At 40.1% G+C, this 20,541-nt stretch overlaps 1 protein-coding gene across 6 annotated transcripts in view; it reads left to right on the forward strand.

Moving 5' to 3' along the window:
* Window positions 1-20,541, forward strand: part of fat3 (FAT atypical cadherin 3) — a 70,931-nt gene that overhangs the window by 13,512 nt on the left and 36,878 nt on the right. For 3 of the 6 annotated variants that reach the window (XM_023350697.1, XM_014471896.2, XM_023350698.1), the window contains exons 2-12: window positions 14-3,334; window positions 3,926-4,249; window positions 6,428-6,489; window positions 7,028-7,342; window positions 7,801-8,011; window positions 9,386-9,454; window positions 12,117-12,256; window positions 13,283-13,558; window positions 15,647-15,857; window positions 15,940-18,668; window positions 18,809-20,180. In XM_023350697.1, coding sequence (XP_023206465.1) covers window positions 43-3,334; window positions 3,926-4,249; window positions 6,428-6,489; window positions 7,028-7,342; window positions 7,801-8,011; window positions 9,386-9,454; window positions 12,117-12,256; window positions 13,283-13,558; window positions 15,647-15,857; window positions 15,940-18,668; window positions 18,809-20,180 — 9,001 coding nt within the window. In that variant the 5' untranslated portion in view covers window positions 14-42. The remainder of the gene's footprint in view (window positions 1-13; window positions 3,335-3,925; window positions 4,250-6,427; window positions 6,490-7,027; window positions 7,343-7,800; window positions 8,012-9,385; window positions 9,455-12,116; window positions 12,257-13,282; window positions 13,559-15,646; window positions 15,858-15,939; window positions 18,669-18,808; window positions 20,181-20,541) is intronic. The other 3 variants (XM_023350699.1, XM_023350700.1, XM_023350702.1) reach the window with 1 other exon arrangement.

The following is a 20,541-nucleotide window of genomic DNA, read 5'->3' on the forward strand; positions in this document are numbered from 1 at the left end:
TTTTCTGTTTCAGGATGGCAGTATGATGGGATAGATTTGAATATGGGTAAATGGGCAGGCATGCAAGTTCCTCTCCTCAGCCTGACTCTCCAACTCTTATTACTGATATCCAAGCCATCAGCCGGCTACAACCAGAACTCCCATGAAACTCAGGATGTGCCCAGTTTCAGCTTCACCCATTCCGTCTACCATGCAACAGTTTATGAAAACTCAGCAGCACGCACCTATGCCAACAGTAAAATTAAAATGGGCATTCACCTTACCAAAAGGTCCTGGGAAATCCGCTACAGAATTACCTCAGGAGACGACGAAGGGCTTTTCAAGGCAGAAGACTACGTGCTGGGGGACTTCTCTTTTTTGCGCATAAGGACCAAAGGGGGCAATGCAGCCATCTTAAACCGGGAGATTCAAGATAATTATGTATTGACAGTGAAAGCCTATGTCAAGGGAGAGTCTCTTCTTGAGGCCTGGACTAAAGTCAGCATTCAAGTGTTGGATATGAATGACCTCCGGCCCCTGTTTTCACCCACCACATACTCTGTGACCATAGCAGAGAGCACTCCTCTCAGGACTAGCATAGCGCAAGTTACTGCCACTGATGCAGATATTGGCTCCAATGGAGAATTTTACTTTTTTTTCAAGGACAAAATGGAACTGTTTGCAGTACACCCAACCAGTGGAGTGGTTTATCTTAGTGGAAAGCTTAATGTTGATGAACAGGACCGGTACGACTTAGAAATTATGGCGGTTGACCGTGGTATGAAGCTGTATGGAAATAATGGAGTTAGCAGCACAGCCAAACTTTTTGTCCACATAGAGCGTGTGAATGAGCATGCTCCAGTTATGACTGTGGTCACCCACGCCTCCTCTAGGCTGGAGAAGAATAGTCTGTATGCCCTTGTTAGTGTTGAAGACTTTGACGAAGGCTTAAACGGGGAAATTGATTCTGTTACTATTATGGATGGTGACCCTTCAGGACAGTTTTATATAGAAAGAGGTGAAGAAGAGGAATTTGCAATTAAATCCACCGAAATGATAAACTGGGAAACTTTCCCATATGGCTGTAACTTAACCCTGCAGGCTAAAGACAGAGGGTCTCCTCCCCAGTTCTCTGATCCACAAGTTCTCCACATAATGTTTTCAAACCAGCAGACAACAGAAGCTAATTTTGAGCAAGAGTTCTATGTTGTTAGTCTCAATGAAGTTTCACCACCTGGCACAATTGTGGGGTTTTTTAAGATCAAACCGGAACCTGATGATGCAGAGTATATTCTGACACCCTCTGCAGATTCAACTTTTTTTAAAATTAATACCTTAACAGGTGTAATTTCCACTTCTCGCTGGTTGACCCATGTTTCCAAGGATATCTTTAGTCTTGAGGTGTTGGAGGTAGATAGCAATCTCAGAGCTAAAGTACAGGTAGCCATTGAAGATGCCAATGATAACACGCCCGAATTTTCCCAGTCCTTCTATGAGGTTTTTGTAAATGAAAGTGTACCAGCTGGGACCAACGTATTAACAGTTTCTGCAGTTGATGATGATAAAGGTGAAAATGGATACATTACATACAGTATTCATTGCCTTCAGCAACTACCCTTCAAAATTAACCAATTTTCTGGTGTCATAAGCAGTAACACAGATCTAGATTTCGAAGCCTCGCCAGAGGTATTTGTGTTTGTTGTTAGAGCTTCTGACTGGGGTTCACCCTACAGGCGAGAGAGTGAAGTCAATGTCACAATCCACTTACAAAATGTAAATGACAATAAGCCATTGTTTGAGAAAGTAGCATGCAAGGGTGTGATTTCTGTAGATTTCCCAGTAGATGAAGCAATTACCACAATGTCTGCAATTGACATAGATGAGTTAGAGTTAGTAAAATATAAGATCATTTCAGGAAATGAGCTGGGGCTCTTTGATCTCAACCCTGATTCAGGAGTTCTTGCACTGCGTAATTCCCTTTCAGCACTGGGCCCCAAGTATAGCATCTTCAGTTTAAAAATAACTTCCACAGATGGTGAAAACTTTTCAGATCCCATGTTTGTCAACATTTCAGTTGTACATGGAAAATCTCTTTACAAGCATTTTACATGTAAAGAAACCAGTGTAGCACAAAGGTTAGCTGAAAAGTTACTGACAAAATCCAAAGCTAGCACCAAATCTAAAACTGAGGAAGGTTTTATTGACCTGTTTTCTGTTAATCGACAAACACCCCAGTTCGACAAAGCTTTTCCCACCGACATCGCTGTGCAGGAAGACTTAAAGGTTGGCTCCAGTGTTTTCCAGGTGAATGCGTATGATGGTGATACAGGTTTCAATGGTCAGATTCTGTACTCTATTTCAGATGGAAACACTGACAGTTGTTTTAATATTGGCTTGCAGACTGGTCTAATAAGTGTTTTTCTACCTATGGACAGAGAAAAGAGAGATCACTATATCCTCAACCTAACCATTTTTGACCTTGGTCTCCCACAGAAAGCAACTTGGCGTTTGCTTACTGTTCACATTGTGGATGCAAACGATAATGCCCCTCAGTTTTTACAAGAAGGATATAGAATAGTAATTCCTGAAAACACTGCAATAGGCACAATTATTATCCAGGTCGAGGCCACCGACAAAGATCTTGGACTCAATGGTGAGATAGTTTACTCTCTCTTGACAAGCACCACACAGTTTGACATTAACTCCACTAATGGGATAGTTTATGTCACTGGCCAACTAGACCGAGAGTTGGTTCCAACCTATAACTTAAAGATTAAAGCTCGAGACAGTGCAGCAAAAGGGAGACACAAGTTTTCAGTCACCATTTTGAAAGTTATTTTAGAGGACGTGAATGACTGTCCTCCACTATTCATCCCCAGTGTTTACAAAGCCAGAGCTCTTGAGGATCTTCCTGTAGGGACTGTTATAGCCTGGATCGATACCCAGGACCCAGATGTGGGATTGGGAGGCCAGGTGCGGTACTCTCTGGTCAACGACCACAATGGATGGTTTGAATTAGATCGGAACAGTGGAGCCATTCGACTGACGAAGGAACTGGATTATGAGGTCCAGCAGTTTTACAACCTCACAGTGAAAGCCAAAGACAAGGGAAAACCTGTGTCTCTTCTGTCTGTCACCTTTGTGGAGTTGGAAGTAATCGATGTGAATGAAAACCTCTACGCTCCTTACTTTTCACACTTTGCCTTGACTGGAAGAATTGAAGAGAATGCCCCAATCGGAACTACATTACTCCAAGTTAGTGCTCAAGATGATGACGTTGGTAGAGATGGAGAGATCCACTACTCCATTCGGGATGGGAGCGGGCTTGGAAGATTTGCCATCGATGAGGAAACTGGTGAGTTTTCTTTTATGGTCAATGAGTTATCCAGCTTGTTAGCAGAAAAAAACAGCATTTTTTCAGTTAAATTAGACAGTATCTTGTATTCCTAAAGTTTGTGTGGTTAAACTTAGGTATTTTTTTATCCTTTCAGCATGAGGTTTGAAAGATAATCTTAACAAGCAAAATTTCATGACATTTAAATTGTTTGACCAATGTGATCTTCTCTCTGAGAATCTTAAGCATAGAGCCAAAATGGATAACAAAATGCTTAGAGTTATTATCCATTTTCAAGACCAATCAGCGCCACGACCTTTAACGTTCCAGCTCAAGTCTAGATGTTGCTTCAATGTTTCCGTATAATATTGTGTCTAGATACTAAATGGAATGTTCTCCAGAGAGTCATGTTATGTTTGTTTTGGAAGTTAATTGTGCAGGATATTGTTGCATTCCCCTCTTTACATGGAGTGCAAAATGAATTCAAAGTTCCTTATGTGCTACATTTTTCTATTCATCTATTTAATCTTTATTTTCTAAGCACATTTAATATTTGAAGTTGGGTGGATTTTCTTTGATTGCACAAACTGTTTGCTGTGTCTTCTTCCTCAGGAGTGATCTACACCACAGACACATTGGATCGGGAAACCAAGGACTCTTATTGGCTGACGGTTTATGCCAGTGACCGTGGCGTTGTCCCCCAGTTCAGCACAACTGAGGTGTTCATTGAAGTGGACGATGTCAATGACAACGCCCCACTGACCTCCGAGCCTTTGTTTCGGTGCTCAGTACCAGAGAATTCTCCCCGAGACGTTTCTGTAATTCAAATCCATGCTCAGGATCCTGATGTCTCCCCGCCTTCTACTGCTGATTGGCTAAGCTATCGGATTGTTAGTGGAAACCCACAAAACTTCTTTACTATCAACTCTCGTACTGGTGAGTCATTTTCTGTTTCTCGGTCGTGTACGTTGAGTCTGTGAGAGTGGCTGGCTCGAGCTGAAAAGGGCTTTGAGTGGTAGGTATGACTTGAAAAGTGACATCTAGGTTTAATCTATTTACCATTTGTTAAAGTGTTTCATTGGTGGATTAAACATAATTGATGCAAAGACAAAGTCTCTACTTGTCTGGCAGCACAAGAGGATGTTTGTTTGCCATGGTCTTGTCTAATTGGTTACTAAGGAAGGGTGTTGCCATGGAATTGGGTTTTAGGCCAAAGTCATGTGAAAGAAGAATTAGAATTGTTCCTTTGCCAAGATATATCAGTTCTCCAAAGCTTGTAAATCAGTTAGAGTGAATATTCGTTATTGTTTATCAACTCAGCAGTCAACCACAGTCATTCATTCATATGCAGTCATCTGTACAAGTGAATCAGCTTGGCTGTAACAAGCACCAAGGAAACTTGACTGGGATACTGTAAAGTTTTCTGACAGTTGAAACACATCTTTTGGTTTTTTCTGCCTGGTTCTTTTCCTCATATCAAACGTTTGATTTTAAAGACATTAATGAATACATTTCTGTTCTTACACCAAGTAGTTATCAGGTTATTCATAGTGCCTGTGTTCTGCCCTATTAAAGCTGCCTCCAGACACAGACACTCCAGTTCTGTGTGAAGATGGTCAGCATTCATTCCTTACCATTTTTTAATCTTCCAGTTTTGACCTTGTTCTGTGCAACACATTTGCTCGTTCTACTGCTGGATTCTACATTTATCTCTGCTTTCTGTACACAAACCACAGAAAAGGATTCTCACCTTTGACCCCATCTCACCTCATGCCTCGTCACCTCACTATTTGCGTCTGTGTATCTGACCCTCACCTGCTTTCCTACCATGTCTCCACCCATCAGAGAAGATTTATCTTTGGACGAATTGTGCATAGAAATCATCCTGGAAACTTTTCTGTGAAGACTCTATAGTCCAGTCAGACGTTGAGCAGTTGATTCATCATCCAAGAATTACTCCTGGACGTTTAGTATGAGCAGTCTGTGACTCAGCCAGTTCCGGTTCTTAATAAATCCATTAAAACGTGGTCTGTGCTTGGTTGAGTTATTGGGTTCTCTGTACCAGGCGTTACACTTATTAAATCTTGAAAATTAATCATGAAGGACTCCACCCATCCTGCACACAGACTGTTCCAGCGGCTTCCCTTGCTTGTCGCCATCGAGCTGTAAAGCGGCCCAAACCAGCTCTCTGTTCAAAGGGTTCGAACCTCCTGAGCCTGATCAGCCTGTCCCAAGCAGGTCAACCACGGCTCTGTTAAAACTGGTGGAGGAGAATACGTCAACCTTTAAGTGCCTAGCATCCGAACACCGAACCCCGCTTCATCTGATGGCCCGGTCAGACTGAGTAACCTGCAGCCAAACCTCCCAGCCACTCTTGTTAACAGCAACCTACATTTGGAATTGGGCTGAATTGATTTAGAAATCTGGAAAAATTGACCTCTGGGATTTATTTTTATTTTCTTAGTCAAGAAAATAACCAATAGAAACCTCTGATAGTTCTGCTGAACACAGCAACCAACCTTAAACACTATGAAGAACTCTTAAAGGTGACAATATTAATAATCAAATTTTCATAACTTCCAGTAAGACTTACATTGCTTTCATTTGCAGAGCTTAGCAGACATGGCACACAGTAAAAAATCCAGCAAAACAGGAAAAGTACATAAGTTGCAAAAATCATTGAGTTATGTTCCCTAAAACTGTAGCTGAGGGAACTTTTTGAATGAAATAAATTTGCAAGAGATAGAGCGAGAAAGCCTTTCCAGAGTTAATCCAATTTTCCCTGATGGGAAAATGTAGCCCCAAATATCAAATTAAGAAATTCCTCCACTTTTTCTGGACAAAACTTGTGAAAATTCTTGGCTCTAACAAAAGGAATAACCCAGCGTAAAGCAGCAGTCTTGAGAATAAACCCAAATTCGGCTACCTTTGTACATCACATTAATTCCCAGTTATTGATGTCATTTATTTATTTATTTATTTACTAAGCTTCCTGATCTGGGACCTGAGTCCAAATTCTGAACTATAACCATTCAAATGCGAAAATGCGAGCTAGTACGACAATAAAACCCTTGGATCCTTGAATTTAATAACTGCTTCTGTTTTCTTCCTCAGGACTGATCACTACAACCTCTCGGAAACTGGACCGTGAACAACAACAGGAGCACGCTTTAGAGGTGAGGAAATCTTTCCTAATTCGTATAAAAATTTCATCCGGCACCTCGTCTTTTGTTCTTGAAGCCAGAGGTGATCACTGAGACGTGGGATTAATCATTTTGACATTCCATTCTGACATTTGTTATTTCAGTTAAGTACTATCAGAACTCTGGTATGCTATATGTTGCTCATATACAGCAGATTGATAAAATACTAAGACCTGTTATTTTGCTGCCCACTTTTACCACCCTATCAATCTTTATTTTGAAATCAGGAAAAGATGGGAAGAGTAGGAAAATACTTATGTCTGTATGTTGTCTTGAAATGAAGAGTAGGATGGTCTGAGCAGCCCAACTGTCTGTTTCTAATGTCAGTGAGTTAAACATTTGTGAGAATTCAAAGACTGCAGTTTACTAACAGATGCTATCATCAGCAAGACCTATAAAGTCTGCGATGAAAACAGTAAAATACTGCTGCTCTTGCTTCTCTATGGACTGTAATTTTTAGTGGATCTGGTGTATAGATGATGAATTTGAGTAACTCTTTCTGCTCCTATAGGTGCTGATTTCAGACAGCAGTACAAGTCCCAAGAGCAGCACGCTGTGGGTTATGGTTTCAGTCCTAGATGAAAATGACAACCGACCAACTTTTCATGATAAGGTCTACCAAGTCAGACTTCCGGAGAGAGAACGAAGAAAGAAGGCTGAGCCCATCTACCGGGTGTTTGCCTATGACCAGGACGACGGGCCCAACAGTGACCTCTCATACAGCCTTGTGGATGGCAATGAGGATGGAAAATTTTTCATAGACCCCAAAACAGCTGTGGTGTCATCTCGCAAGGCCTTTGCTGCAGGAAGCTACGACATCTTGACTGTATGAGTTCATTTTGACCTCTTGTTTCATTCAGTTATTTTAAGTCGGTTGCTTGGATGGTCCTATATTTTATTCTTACTTATTTTTGGCAGAAGACAAATGAGTATTCTACTTTCAGACATGCTGCCTCAACTTTCCGTAATTTAACGAATTGATATAAAAATGTCTCATATTTATAACTGGAAAGACATTTTAAAACATAGCTGCAAAGACTTTACCATTTTATTACTCTGGAAACCTGTTGGGGTTTATATTCCAAAAAAACAGCAGTTATAGAAGCTGCCTGATTTTTGAGTAATTCAAAAAATTTATTATTGCATACATTGTGATTAATATGATACGGAAAATGTATTTATTAATGTCATTGAACAAGTATAATCACTAAAAGCTGATTCTAAACTTTTTATGAACTATTAAATTTAACTGTCACTAATTGCAGCCATTTTGTGCTTCTCCAGATTAAAGCATCAGACAATGGCCGTCCCCAGAAGTCTTCAACGGCTCGTCTGCATATTGAGTGGATTCGACGACCACCTCCTTCATCTCCACCATTGCTCTTTGATGAGCCGTTCTATAATTTTACCGTCACAGAGAATGACAAGGTGGCTGAGATTGTGGGTGTGGTGTCTCTACAACAGAACCCAGTTCCAGTTTGGTTTGATATCACAGGTAAAGTTCCCATGTAGGTGAACAGACATATCCATATGTGCCATTCTGGCTTATAAATAGGACACTTTTTTTTTCCAAGTGCCAGACAAAAATTTCTGGCTAAATTAAAGTTGTCAACCTTTAGAAGACCGAACATCAAATAAAACTTATGTGCTTTTATTGTATCTTTTACTTTAAATAACAACAATTCAAATGCTTTAGTTTTGCTCATTGTTAACACTTTATAAAGGAACGTTATAAAGATCAATTTGTGTACAGAGACAATGCAGACATAATGCGGTCGCAAATAATTTTTTTAAGTCTATTGAACGATTCTGATGATTATCACAGTGACAAGATTTCAAATGTGTCTTCTCTTTCAGCAAACCTAAAGTAAAGAGTAACAAAATATCATAACTAATGAAATTTATTTTCATAAAATGGTCATATACTAAACACTGATTTCCCTCCAGAATTTAAATTTTTCGGTTTAATAATAACCCTTGTTGGACGAGCAAGACATCCTTGTAGAAATCCTATTTGCAGTGCCGTTTAAAAGTGTCATTGTTTTTTCAAGCACAAAACAATACAAATAAAGTTCCCACAACTGCCTTGAAAAATGGAGGTCACTGATGTCAGCCAACAAAGTTCCAAATAGAACTGTTCCCAATTAAATCGCGAAGCTTTATGCCACTTCTCTGTCACTAGTCGTCAAGGGATCGTTGGACACCAGTGCCTACCTGCTTAAGACTATCCAGACTCTTCAGGTGTTGTTGGACAATAGTGGAATGACCTAATAAGTGCTAACAGAATAGGGAGATCCCAGTATGTCTCCAAGAAACTTCTGAAGACCCAGTTCCTCAGAAAGCATCTCCTAACCCAGCACCTACCCTGTGGTCTCCTCTCCTTTGCTTCTCTATCTCTTTCTGAACTTTCCTCTGTGTCTGCACTCTGTTTCTATACTCTCACCTCAGACACAACCTGATCAGTGGTCTTCCTTCTCAGTAGATTATTAGCTTTGATATTATTTGAATTGTTATATCCCCATTGGTTTGTCACTTCATATAAAAGCATCTGCCAAATTCAGATACAGAAACACAACTTAAATTTGAAATGGCCCACAGGGGGCGCTCTGTCCCAGGCTCCTAAGCCTAAGAGCATTGTACCAGCTCACAGGCATATAGTGATGCAACCATGCTGAGTCTATTTATCTGTTAATAGTACTGGTTCACAACTGAAGAATCCACAGCTTCACATCAGTGGGTGTTGTGCATATTTGCTATGAATTAACTAATGCTGTCTCTGTCCTCTTTTTCCTGTTTTCTTCAAAAATGTATGTTCTTCCTGTCTTACCCTTTCTCTTTTTTTCTGCCTTTGATACTTCATGCCTGGAAGGTGCCAGGCCTATTCGTGAGATGTTCTATATCTTGCAGAGCGCTTGTTTCAAGAACTGTTCCTCAGAAGGTATTTTATTTACACTTTTCATTTTGGCACAATGCTATCATAAGAAATCCCTTTATTTTGTCGCCTTTATAAAAACAAACATTTTTACTTGGTCATACCCACAGTCTACCCTTCTTTTTATTTCCTGTCACTGCTTTTTTATGTGCAAAATCAACAACAAAGCTCTGGTTGAGTGGTTTAATTTGTTTAAATTTCCCATTACTCTCTTTTTATCTGCTTCCATGGCTACAAGCCTGTTACCTCATTACAACTCCAGTTGCTGACCCTTCATTAGCAGCAGCAATAGATTTTTCATAGAATGCAACTGTCCATGTTATAGTATTCAGATGTATCTTCACTAGCACACTCAAATGGTACATTACCTGCTGATTTGATTATCAAACTAATGGCACAGTTTGTCAAAATGAAGATGTTCCTCTCCACTCCAGATTGAATGTAGAAACCACCTCCTAGAAATGGATGCTACTATAGGTCATTACCTAGGTCAGCTTCTTAGTTCAATCGTATGTATTCCTCAACATACTGTGTTGGTTTAGAGAAAATTCAATATGAAATTAAATCTAAATTATGAGTGGACAGGAAAATCCATGCATTATCTTCCACTTAATCCAGGATCCAGTTGTGGGTTCAAGAGCCTAAGCAAAGAAGCCCAGACTTCCTCCTCCCCAGCCACATGGACCAGCTGCTCCAGAGGAATCCCACTGTGTTTCCGGACCAGCGGAGAATTATAGTCTCTTCCGTGTCTCCTGGGTTTTCCTCTGGGTCGCCTTCTGGTGGAATGTTTCCTGAACACCTCACCAGGAGAGTCTCCAGGAGGAATCTTAACCAGATGCCAGAGACACCTGGAAAGTCAAGACTCCCTGCAAAAGTAGTTGATTTCAGCCTCTTGTATCCACAATTTCTTTTGGTCTCCACCCAGAGCTCTTAACCGTAGATGAGGGTAGGAACGTAGACTGACCAGTGAATCAAGGCCTTTGCCTTGTGGCTCTGCTCTCTCTTTACCATGACAAACTGTCGTTGGTGAACACAACCCTAAGATCCTTAAACTCTTCCACTTGGGGCAGAGTCTTGACCCTGACCCTGAAAGGGCCCTTTACTCTTTTCCAGCTCAAGATCATGGTCTTGAATTTGGAGGTGCTGATTTTTATCCTGGCCGTGAACATATCTTCTTAACAGTGTGGCTGTGGCTGGAAATTCTGCCCATAAAGGTTATGAACAAAACTGGTAACAAAGGGAAACCTTGGTGGAAATCAACTCTTACGGGAAACATGTCTGACTTGCTTCTGGTATTGCGGGCCAAGCTTTGACACCACTCATACAAGGACCCAACGGTGCATATCAAGGGCCTGAAGAACCCCACAAAACTCCCCACATCTTTTAGGTTGCACTTTGTCTGATGCCTCACCTAGAACCTGTTTGTCATGAATGACAACACTACCAGTGGCAGAAACCCCCTGACAACTGGTAGGATCATTGGGACACTTAATCCACTCTGCCACCATAAGTTGGCAGCCCATGGAGAAGTGAAGAGGAAGATAGTTGGCTAAAGATCTAATTGCTAAAGCCATTCATGATGCATGGGAAGTATCAGTATATATTCATCTGTAAGTGTCATTCAATAAATGATCTGTCTGAAGTCTTTAAAGGTTTTTCTCTCTGAAGGGTAATATCTGGCTCCATGCCTAAGCTTCCTTAAAAACGAGAGGAGTACATCAGGAAAATATAATTATTCTCAGATTTACAATACTAATACAATTGGAGAGTGGTTGATCAAATAACCACAAAGACTCAATAATGGAACGATTACACATGTATAATGATTAATTAACTTACAAGACATAAATATAAATGTTACAACTTAAAGTGAATTCTCAAAAGGATTGGATAATGACTGTTCTGGTTTTCTTTAGCTGATAAAAGGTTTATCTTGTTAAACAGTCTTCTCTGAGGTAAAAGGCAACTCATGGTTAATCACTATAATTTAGATTTCTTAAATACCTGATTTAATGCTGGGAATGTTTGGAAAAGTAATATTGAATTCATCAGAGCCCATGGAGAATCTTGACATAGTGTTTGTTTAGTTTGTATAATTGTTTGGCAAAGCATCAAGGTTGTTGCTGAAGGGAGGCACCAGCTGTTTTCACCTCAGCACTGGTGTTGAATGGTTGGCACTCTCTTTTTCATGTTTCTTGGGTCATCTCATGAAATGACTCAAAGCTGATTTCCCCCATGTTGAAAATATTCCTGACAGTTTTCTTATACAGTTGAAACTTGTCTGAAGTTAAACCAGAGAAAACTTCTCTGGTTTCAGGTCAGTCAGAATCACCCAAATGATGTCTGATGCCACAATAATGAGCGAAAACTTGTCAGACAATAATTTATTGACATCTTCAAAATCAGAAGCTTGACTATTATCTCATTAACTTCTCCTTTATTATTGGTAAATATTTCTCAAAAGATACTAAAACCATGCATAAGAAAAAAATGCTGCTTTATGGATCAACCAGATTTGGGCCTGACACATTTTATTCACGACGCTGTGGTGAATTTTGCTGTACACCAGGCTACATTTGTTCATTTAATTATGACATGTTTATTTTCAGAAAACCTTTGTATGACTCACACTGCATACCTTCTGTTTCCAACTCTTGTTTGGGGGCAGGTGGGAACAGCGACAGCGTGTTCGACGTGGAGAGGACAGCAGCTACCATCATCATCGCAAAGCCCCTGGATGCTGAGCAGCGTTCCTTCTACAACCTGACAGTGCTGGCCACAGACGGCACCAGCACTGCATATGTACAGGTGACCTCTTGCTACGACCTTCTGTCTTTCTTGTTGTAACGTTTAGTATTTATTGAATCTGTTTTCCAGGTTCTTCATGAAACATCTCTGCTGTGTTTTAGCGAGATGCTCACTAACACAGTGAGCATCTCACTTGAAAGATTTCATCCTCCATCTTTCATGTACTCACTTTATGCTCATTTAGCCTTAAAGCATATTAACACTGCTGGTGGATCTGCTGCAGCTTGTTTGTTAGTTTAAAGTAGCATAATGAAAACCAAGCACAGATTGGCATTCAGGACACAAAGAGGGAAATCCTTGTTTGGTGATTTCTATTAAAAATACTCTATTAAAATACTCTACCATGTACCTAACTTGACTATTTGGTCTAGTTTAAGGGTATTGACTATTTTTATTGTTGAGAAAGGTAGATTGAATAGTGTCCATGATTCCATTGCTATTCTTGTAATCTTTCTTGTCATCTTCATAGTTTGTTTTTAAATTTTCTATTAAGACTTTGCATTGAATTCCTAATCTTGCACAGACATTATATCATTTTATCTCCTATATGTTAGTAAGTATAGTGTGTGACATGAATAGAAAAGTGCTCGATAAAATATTTGGAATTTGTTTTGCTAAATGTGGACCTGTCATGATGCGTGTGAAAGAGAACTAAAATGCAGATGATGCCACATTTAATGTCACGATGATAAGAAATCTACAAAGAACAGAACACAGGAGAACAGGAAGTGGACAACAGTGGAATCTGGTGGTAGCTGACTGAGGAGCTCACATACTAGAAAGTTTGATTTGTGGACAGAGAACCGGTGGCTGGTGGAGATCAGGGAGGTAGACTAAATGAAAAAAAGAAATCAATACAAGGAAATAACATAAGCCAAAAGTCTAGACAACAGAAGGTATGACAGGACAGCTGTTTGTGAAATTGAGCCCATTAAAAACTAAAATGGCACATTACAGTTAATACTGCCTTTCTTTTGTTTTTTTTAACTAATTCCTTTTTCTCTTATCAATGTCTCTATGTTCCAGGTTTACATTACTGTTCTAGACAGTAATGATAATGATCCCGTCTTCTCACAAGGAGTCTACGAGGTCATTATTTCGGAGGATACACCACCCAACACTGAAGTGGTCCAGATGCTGGCATCAGACCGTGACGAGCATCACCAGCTCACCTATTCTCTCCACAGCTCCATAGACTCTAGAAGCATGCGTCTGTTCCACATCCACCCCACGCTGGGGACAGTCTACACTGCTCAGAGGCTGGACCACGAGGCCTGTGCCCAGCACATTTTGACTGTCATTGTACGTATACTCTGCATAAGAATAAGCCCATCCTTTCATCCTAGCTCTTTTAATTAAGGTCTTGCCATTTAAGGACTATTTTAGAGCTTAAATATTTTCTTAACTGACCACATTGCTAAAAACTTTGACCCAATATCCTTAAAGGGCTGTTTCATTAAAATATTATTTCTTTATTATTACTTTGACCATTAAAACATAACTGAATCACAGCAAATCCTAAAGAAAACAGTGTGCTGGTTAGATGCTGGTTACAAAAAATATTTTTTCTAAGTTGTCTGTGTTTTTTCAGCTGATTTATAACTATTTTGCACCACTGAATCCAAAGATGACATCCATTTTTCTCAATCTGGTCAGGTTTATATTCTAATCTGATTTAGAGAAATCCGATCTTCTGACTAAATTTATTACATTTTTTGACATTATTAGTTAATTTCCGTTAATATTTCTCATCCAAAAAATGTTTTAGGGGAAAACATTTTTTTTCTAATAGAGTGTATTACTTAAATGTTACAAACTTTGATTTCTGTAAATTGAATAATAAACACTGATAAGGGTAAGAACATGTGAATTGAACATCACGTCTCCGTCTCTTTCCTGTCCTGATGGAATCTCTCCTCCTGCTCATCACTCATTGATCTCAGATTCTCAGGAAACCGATCCAGATGTGGGAACAAGTCCTGCATTTTGATGCTCATGTTGCTCTATAGTTCAGAAAGTTGATCTGATGGAGCAAAACCAATGTGATTTTTGGATTCAGCTCATCAACATGACCATAACAGAAAAATCTGTTTTGGTTCTGTTCAATAGATTGCTTAGCAGTGTTTTGTTCATTTGTTTTTGTGTTAATTAAAAATGAAAAGTTTGGATAAAATATTACACAAAATTTAAGATCCCTGCTGTTACAGAAAAATACATAAAAACAGACAAGTACAAAATTTCTCATAAGAACACTAAATGCAAAAGAATTTATTAGCATTCAAAACATTCATATTTGCCAAGTTAAGCTAAAATTTGAGGCTATATATTATAATAAATTAACATTTGTTTGGGGAACTGAAAGCTTTGGCAGTTGAGTCAAAAGAGCCAAAATTCCCATCACTAATTTTCACCATCTAAGATCTTTGTCTGTCAAAACACACAGAAAGTCTGAAAATAATGAATTAAACATAAGGAATTGAATGTACAACAGTTTTTTAGGACTAAATTTAATAAATTTAGATGTATATGTGTTGAAATTTCTGCCCAGTGCAGTAGTTATAAGCACTGTTGCTATGCAGCCAGATCTTTCGTACAAATCCTGACTTAAGCTTTCTGTGGGTACTCCAGCTTCTTTCCAAAATCCAAAATCATAACTGTTAGGTTCACTGACTACTGATCTCGTTTCTTTTTCTTTGTTCTGAACATACTCTTTATTTAACTTCAAAATGGTTGACTTTGCTGCATTACAGTACAGACCAAAAGTTTGGACACACCTTCTCATTGAATTCAATGAGAGGGTGTGTCCAAACTTTTGGTCTGTACTGTATGTCACATTCTGCATGCTGGACATGTAAGTTTGTTCCACATGCATTTTTTCACAAAACTGAGATTGCCCTGTGCTGCCAGTTTGTCTGTCACAATTATCAGCGTACTGCCTGTACTTCTTCCACTGTAACTCCTGAAATGGCTCTGCTATTTTCACAGCTCTGCTCAGCTGAATACATAATGCCAGCGCCACATTTTTCACTCTCTGCAACCTCCCTCATGGTTGTTAATTTCACTCTCAGGTTCATATACTGTAGTTTGTCGGACTCAGGCAAACGTTGTGGACAAACCTTGACTCAGAGAGCATGGGGTCTTGCTGTGACATGGTAGCCTCTTCCAGCACAAACTGGTTTACTGAGAAGGCAACTTTCTAATTGCACCTGGTGGCTCTTACTTTTATTTAGGTGTATCAGAGTAAAGGGTGCTGAGTACATACCTACACTATAATTTAATTTAGCACCCACAACAGCTTACTAGTGTAAGCTGTTGTGGGTGCTATAATATACAGATTGCTAACGATGACCACATCTAGATATTTATTCTCTTTTACTTTTGTCTCTCCAGGTCAAGGACCAAGAGTTCCCATACAGAAAAAATCTTGCTCGTGTACTGATAGAGGTGGAAGATACAAATGATCATGCACCCTTTTTTACCAGTGCACTCTACGAAGGCTTAGTTTATGAATCAGCCGCAGTGGGATCAGCTGTAGTTCAGGTCACCGCTCTGGACAAAGACAAAGGCAAGAATGCTGAATTGCACTACTCCATTGAAGCAGGTAAGCTACTATAGTTCCTGAAAACCATGTAAATGTAAATTTTCGAAACATTGCAAATATAATTTTTTTTTTTTCTCCACAGGAAACACTGGGAATGCATTCAACATTGAGCCAGTTCTTGGTATACTTCGTGTTGCACGTCATTTGGACTTATCTAGCATCGGACACTATGTTCTTAGTGTCAGAGTCACAGACAACGGCACCCCACCCCTATCTGCTACCACAATAGTGCGGATTACCATCACTCTCTCCGACAATTCTGGTCCAAGATTCCTTCAACCTGAATATCAGACTGAGATCAGAGAGAATGCCATTATTGGGACCTCTGTCACCACAATCAGTGCTGTCAGCCAGTCAACCCTCACTTTTGACATCAAGCAAGGAAACATAGAACAAGTTTTTCAGATTAATCAATATAGTGGAGTCATTACAACTCAAAAACCTCTTGACTATGAAAATATAGCTTCTTATAGCCTTGTAGTGCAAGCTACCAACATGGCCGGGATGGCCTCTAATGCTAGCTTGTTAATTCAGATATTGGATGAGAATGACAATCCACCTGTGTTCCAACAGCATCACTATCACGGCAGCATTTGTGAGCTAGCACCAGTCAACAGTGTGGTCTTGAATTCAGAAAACCTCCCTCTAGTAATCAAAGCTTCTGATGCTGACTCCAACCAAAATGCTCTGTTGGTTTATCAGATTGTTGAGGAGACTGCAAAGATGTTCTTCACTGTGGATTCAGTCACTGGCTCCATTAGAACCATTGCTAATCTTGATCACGAGACATTTTCAGCTTTCCACTTCCATGTTAATGTGAGGGACAATGGTAAGCCACAACTTATAGCAGATAGTCCAACTGAGGTGACTATACAAGTGATGGACTCAAATGATTCACCTCCTCTCTTCAAACAGAATACTTATGAAACTGTTCTTCTACTTCCCACCTATATTGGAGTTGAGGTCCTGCAGGTATCAGCTATAGACCCCGATACTGATATTCCTACAGATCTTACGTATTCTTTGGCTGAAGGAGTGTTGGAGAATTTTTCCATCAAATCCTCTAGTGGGATTATTGTCGTCAAAAACAGCAACTTCTCCAAAGAGCTTTTTCGCGTAAGTGTCAGAGTTTCAGATGGAAAATTTTCCACCACTGCTTTGGTGACAATAATTGTCAAAGAGGCTCTGGACTCGGGTCTAAGTTTTTCCCAGAAGGTTTACGTCTCATCTATTAAAGAGAATGTGTCAAATATCTCCGTAGTGGCTGTGGTCAGTGCTGTAGGAAACCGCCTCAATGAGCCATTGCTGCACACGCTGCTGAATGCTGCCACAATGTTTACCATTCGTCCAACATCTGGTGTCATCCAGACCACAGGAATACCCTTTGATCGAGAAGAACAGGACTTCTATGAACTGATTGTGGAAGCAAGACGGGAGCACGATCATCAGCATGTGGCCAGAGTTCTCGTTAAAGTTCATATAGAGGACATAAATGATAACGCTCCGGTGTTTGTTGGACTTCCATATTATGCAGCTGTTCAAGTAGAAGCTGAGTCAGGTTTGTCTATTTTCAAAGTCTCTGCAGTGGATGGTGACAAAGGTATTAATGGAGAGGTGACATACTTTCTCAAAGATGATCATGGCCACTTTATGATTGACCAACAGACAGGCACCATTAGCCTCAAAAGGACTTTTGAGTCAGATTTGTCCAATGCAGAGTACCAAATGGAGATACATGCCAAAGATTGTGGTGACCCTCCCCTGTCATCTACCATTACTTTTCCCATCACTGTTGTTAACAAAGCCATGCCTGTCTTTGACAAATCCTTCTACTCTGTTTCTGTGAATGAAGATGTGGATGTTCACACACCGATTCTTGGCATCAATGCAACCAGTCCTGATGGACAAAACATAATCTATACTATTGTTGTTGGAGATGCGTCTTTTCAGTTTGGTATTGGATTTGATACCGGAGTTATAAGTGTAATTAATTCATTGGACTATGAAGAAACGCCATATTATCGCCTGACCATCAGAGCTACAAACTACCTGACTGGCTCCCATGCAGAAGTTGATGTAGATGTTCTGGTCCAAGATATAAATGATAACCCACCTATCTTTAAAGAGATGTCCTACAGGATTGTTCTGTCTGAAACTGTCATGATCGGAACTCCAGCCCTTCAAGTTATTGCCACAGACATGGACTCTGAGAAGAACAATGTTGTTGGCTATCAGATATTCTCAAAAGAGCATAACAGCACAGATTATTTTCACATTGATAGTAGCAGTGGATTAATTCTTACAGCACGAATCCTAGACCATGAACTAGTCCCAGAGTATGATTTCATTGTCAGGGCCACTGATAATGGTTTTCCATCACTAAGCACTGAAGTGTCAGTGACTGTTCTTCTAAAAGACATGAATGACAATCCTCCAGTTTTCAACCAGCTTCTCTATGAGGCATATGTGAGTGAGTTAGCACCAAAGGGACACTTTATAACTTGTGTTCAGGCCTCGGATGCTGATAGTTCAGATTTTGACAAGTTGGTGTATAGTATTTTGTCAGGAAATGAAAGAATGGATTTTGTGATGGAAAGAAAAACGGGAATCATCATGTTGTCCAGCCACCTTAAGCAAAGAATGGAGCCTACTTACAACCTCAACGTTTCAGTGTCTGACGGAGTTTTTACCAGCACAGCTCAGGTTCACGTTAAAGTGTTTGGGGCCAACCTGCATGATCCAGTGTTTGAACAGAAGATGTTTGAGGCTGAGTTAAGAGAAAATTCTCCTGTGGGAACCAATGTAATTCAGGTAGGTGCTTTTGAGATTCACTAATCTTATAATCTGTATACATTTATGACTGTCTATATATTTTATTTTTCTCGTCTATGTTCTCATATGTATTCCTTTTAAATATCCCCTGTTTTCTAAAGTCATTCTTTAAATTCTAGGTGAGGGCAACGGATGCAGACCCTGGACTTTATGGCCACATAACTTATTCATTTGTTAACGATGTGGGTAACGACCTGTTTAGCATTGATGCTAATGGTCAGATAAGCACAATAGAAAAACTTGACCGTGAAGACCCTTCCAACATGGACATTGTTCTTACAGTGGCAGCTCAGGATTCAGGGGGTCGTGTTTCCTATTGCACAATCCATCTTACTATCTTAGATGAAAATGATAATGCACCCCGCTTTAGTGCTACAGAGTACAGAGCTACGCTCAAATTTGATGTAGCCAAGGGGTTCTTCATCACACAGATTCAGGCTCTTGATCCTGACTATGGCTCTAATGCCAAAGTAACATTTTCACTATACAGTGAGGCACGGATCCCTGTAGCAGACATTTTGGACATAGACACAGACAGTGGTTGGCTGGTTACCAAAGGCAGCTTCAGCCACTTGAGAAACTCAGTATTATCATTTTTTGTGAAGGCTGTAGATGGAGGATATCCAGTTCGGCACTCTTTGGTCCCTGTCTACATTCATGTTCTGTCTCCGGAGGCGTTCTTTCCTGACTTCATGCAGCACCATTACTCATTTAGCATACTAGAGAACACACCAGTAGGTTCCGTCATTGGAAGGGTTCATCTCAAGAGTCCTCATGGATATAACCCACATTCAGTTAGCTTTGACATTGTTAATGGAGAAAGTAGTGAAAATAATCTAGATGGAGTATTTTTAGTAGAGAAAAATACAGGAGTGATTAAACTGGATAAGCCCTTGGATCATGAGGTGATGAAAGGATTCAGCTTTAAAATAACTGCCACTGGACACCAGAGTAAGTTGGATGCTGTGACGTCCGTTGATGTCGAGGTCAAAGTTTTAGATCTAAATGACAATAAACCAGCCTTCGAGTCCAACTCTTATGTGACGACTGTTATGGAAGGAATGACAATTGGAACCAGAGTCATACAGGTCAAAGCTCATGACCCAGACTCAGGAGCTAATGGCCAAGTAACATACAGGCTTGGGACATTAATCCAGGCAGAGGAAAACTCCGATGCATTGGTTCGGACGTTTAGCATCGACAGTAATACTGGCTGGATTGTCTTATGCAAAGAGCTCGACCATGAGTCCAATCCGTCCTACATATTCACAGTGGTAGCATCAGACCTGGGAGAGACCCTGTCTTTTTCTAGTACCAGCACAGTGACAGTGGCAGTGACAGACATCAATGACAACCCCCCCATATTCATGGAGAACCATTACTTCAGTACAGTCCAGGAGAGTGGCCCTCCAGGCGAGGTGGTGGCTGTTCTGAACACAAAGGACAACGACAGCTCCGCTGTTAACCGGCATGTCAGCTATGTCATAACTGGTGAGTCATAACCAAAAACACAAATACTCCATGATTCCATACCGTACATTTTACAGTATATTCCATACATTTTTTTTTAATAACTGTGTGATCTGCACAGTTTCCTAAGGTCCTACAGCAGGAGTTCAACCATGGTTATGTATCCCTTTGGTTCCATGATGGTTTTCTGGTCTCTGGTGGCTCTTAATGTTCAGTTGAGTTTCAGTAATGTGGCACAATATTTCAGTTCAGTCATGGTGTTTTTTCTGGCTGCATTAATGTGTCCCATACAGACATATTTTGCCTGCACAATGTCAATGCTGTAAATCGGTGCTGTGCTGAGTCAGATGTTATGCTTTACAGGCTGGAAATGAGCTACCCT

This window comes from Xiphophorus maculatus, chromosome 18 (genome assembly GCF_002775205.1).
Source record: "Xiphophorus maculatus strain JP 163 A chromosome 18, X_maculatus-5.0-male, whole genome shotgun sequence".
Classification (NCBI taxonomy): domain Eukaryota; kingdom Metazoa; phylum Chordata; class Actinopteri; order Cyprinodontiformes; family Poeciliidae; genus Xiphophorus; species Xiphophorus maculatus.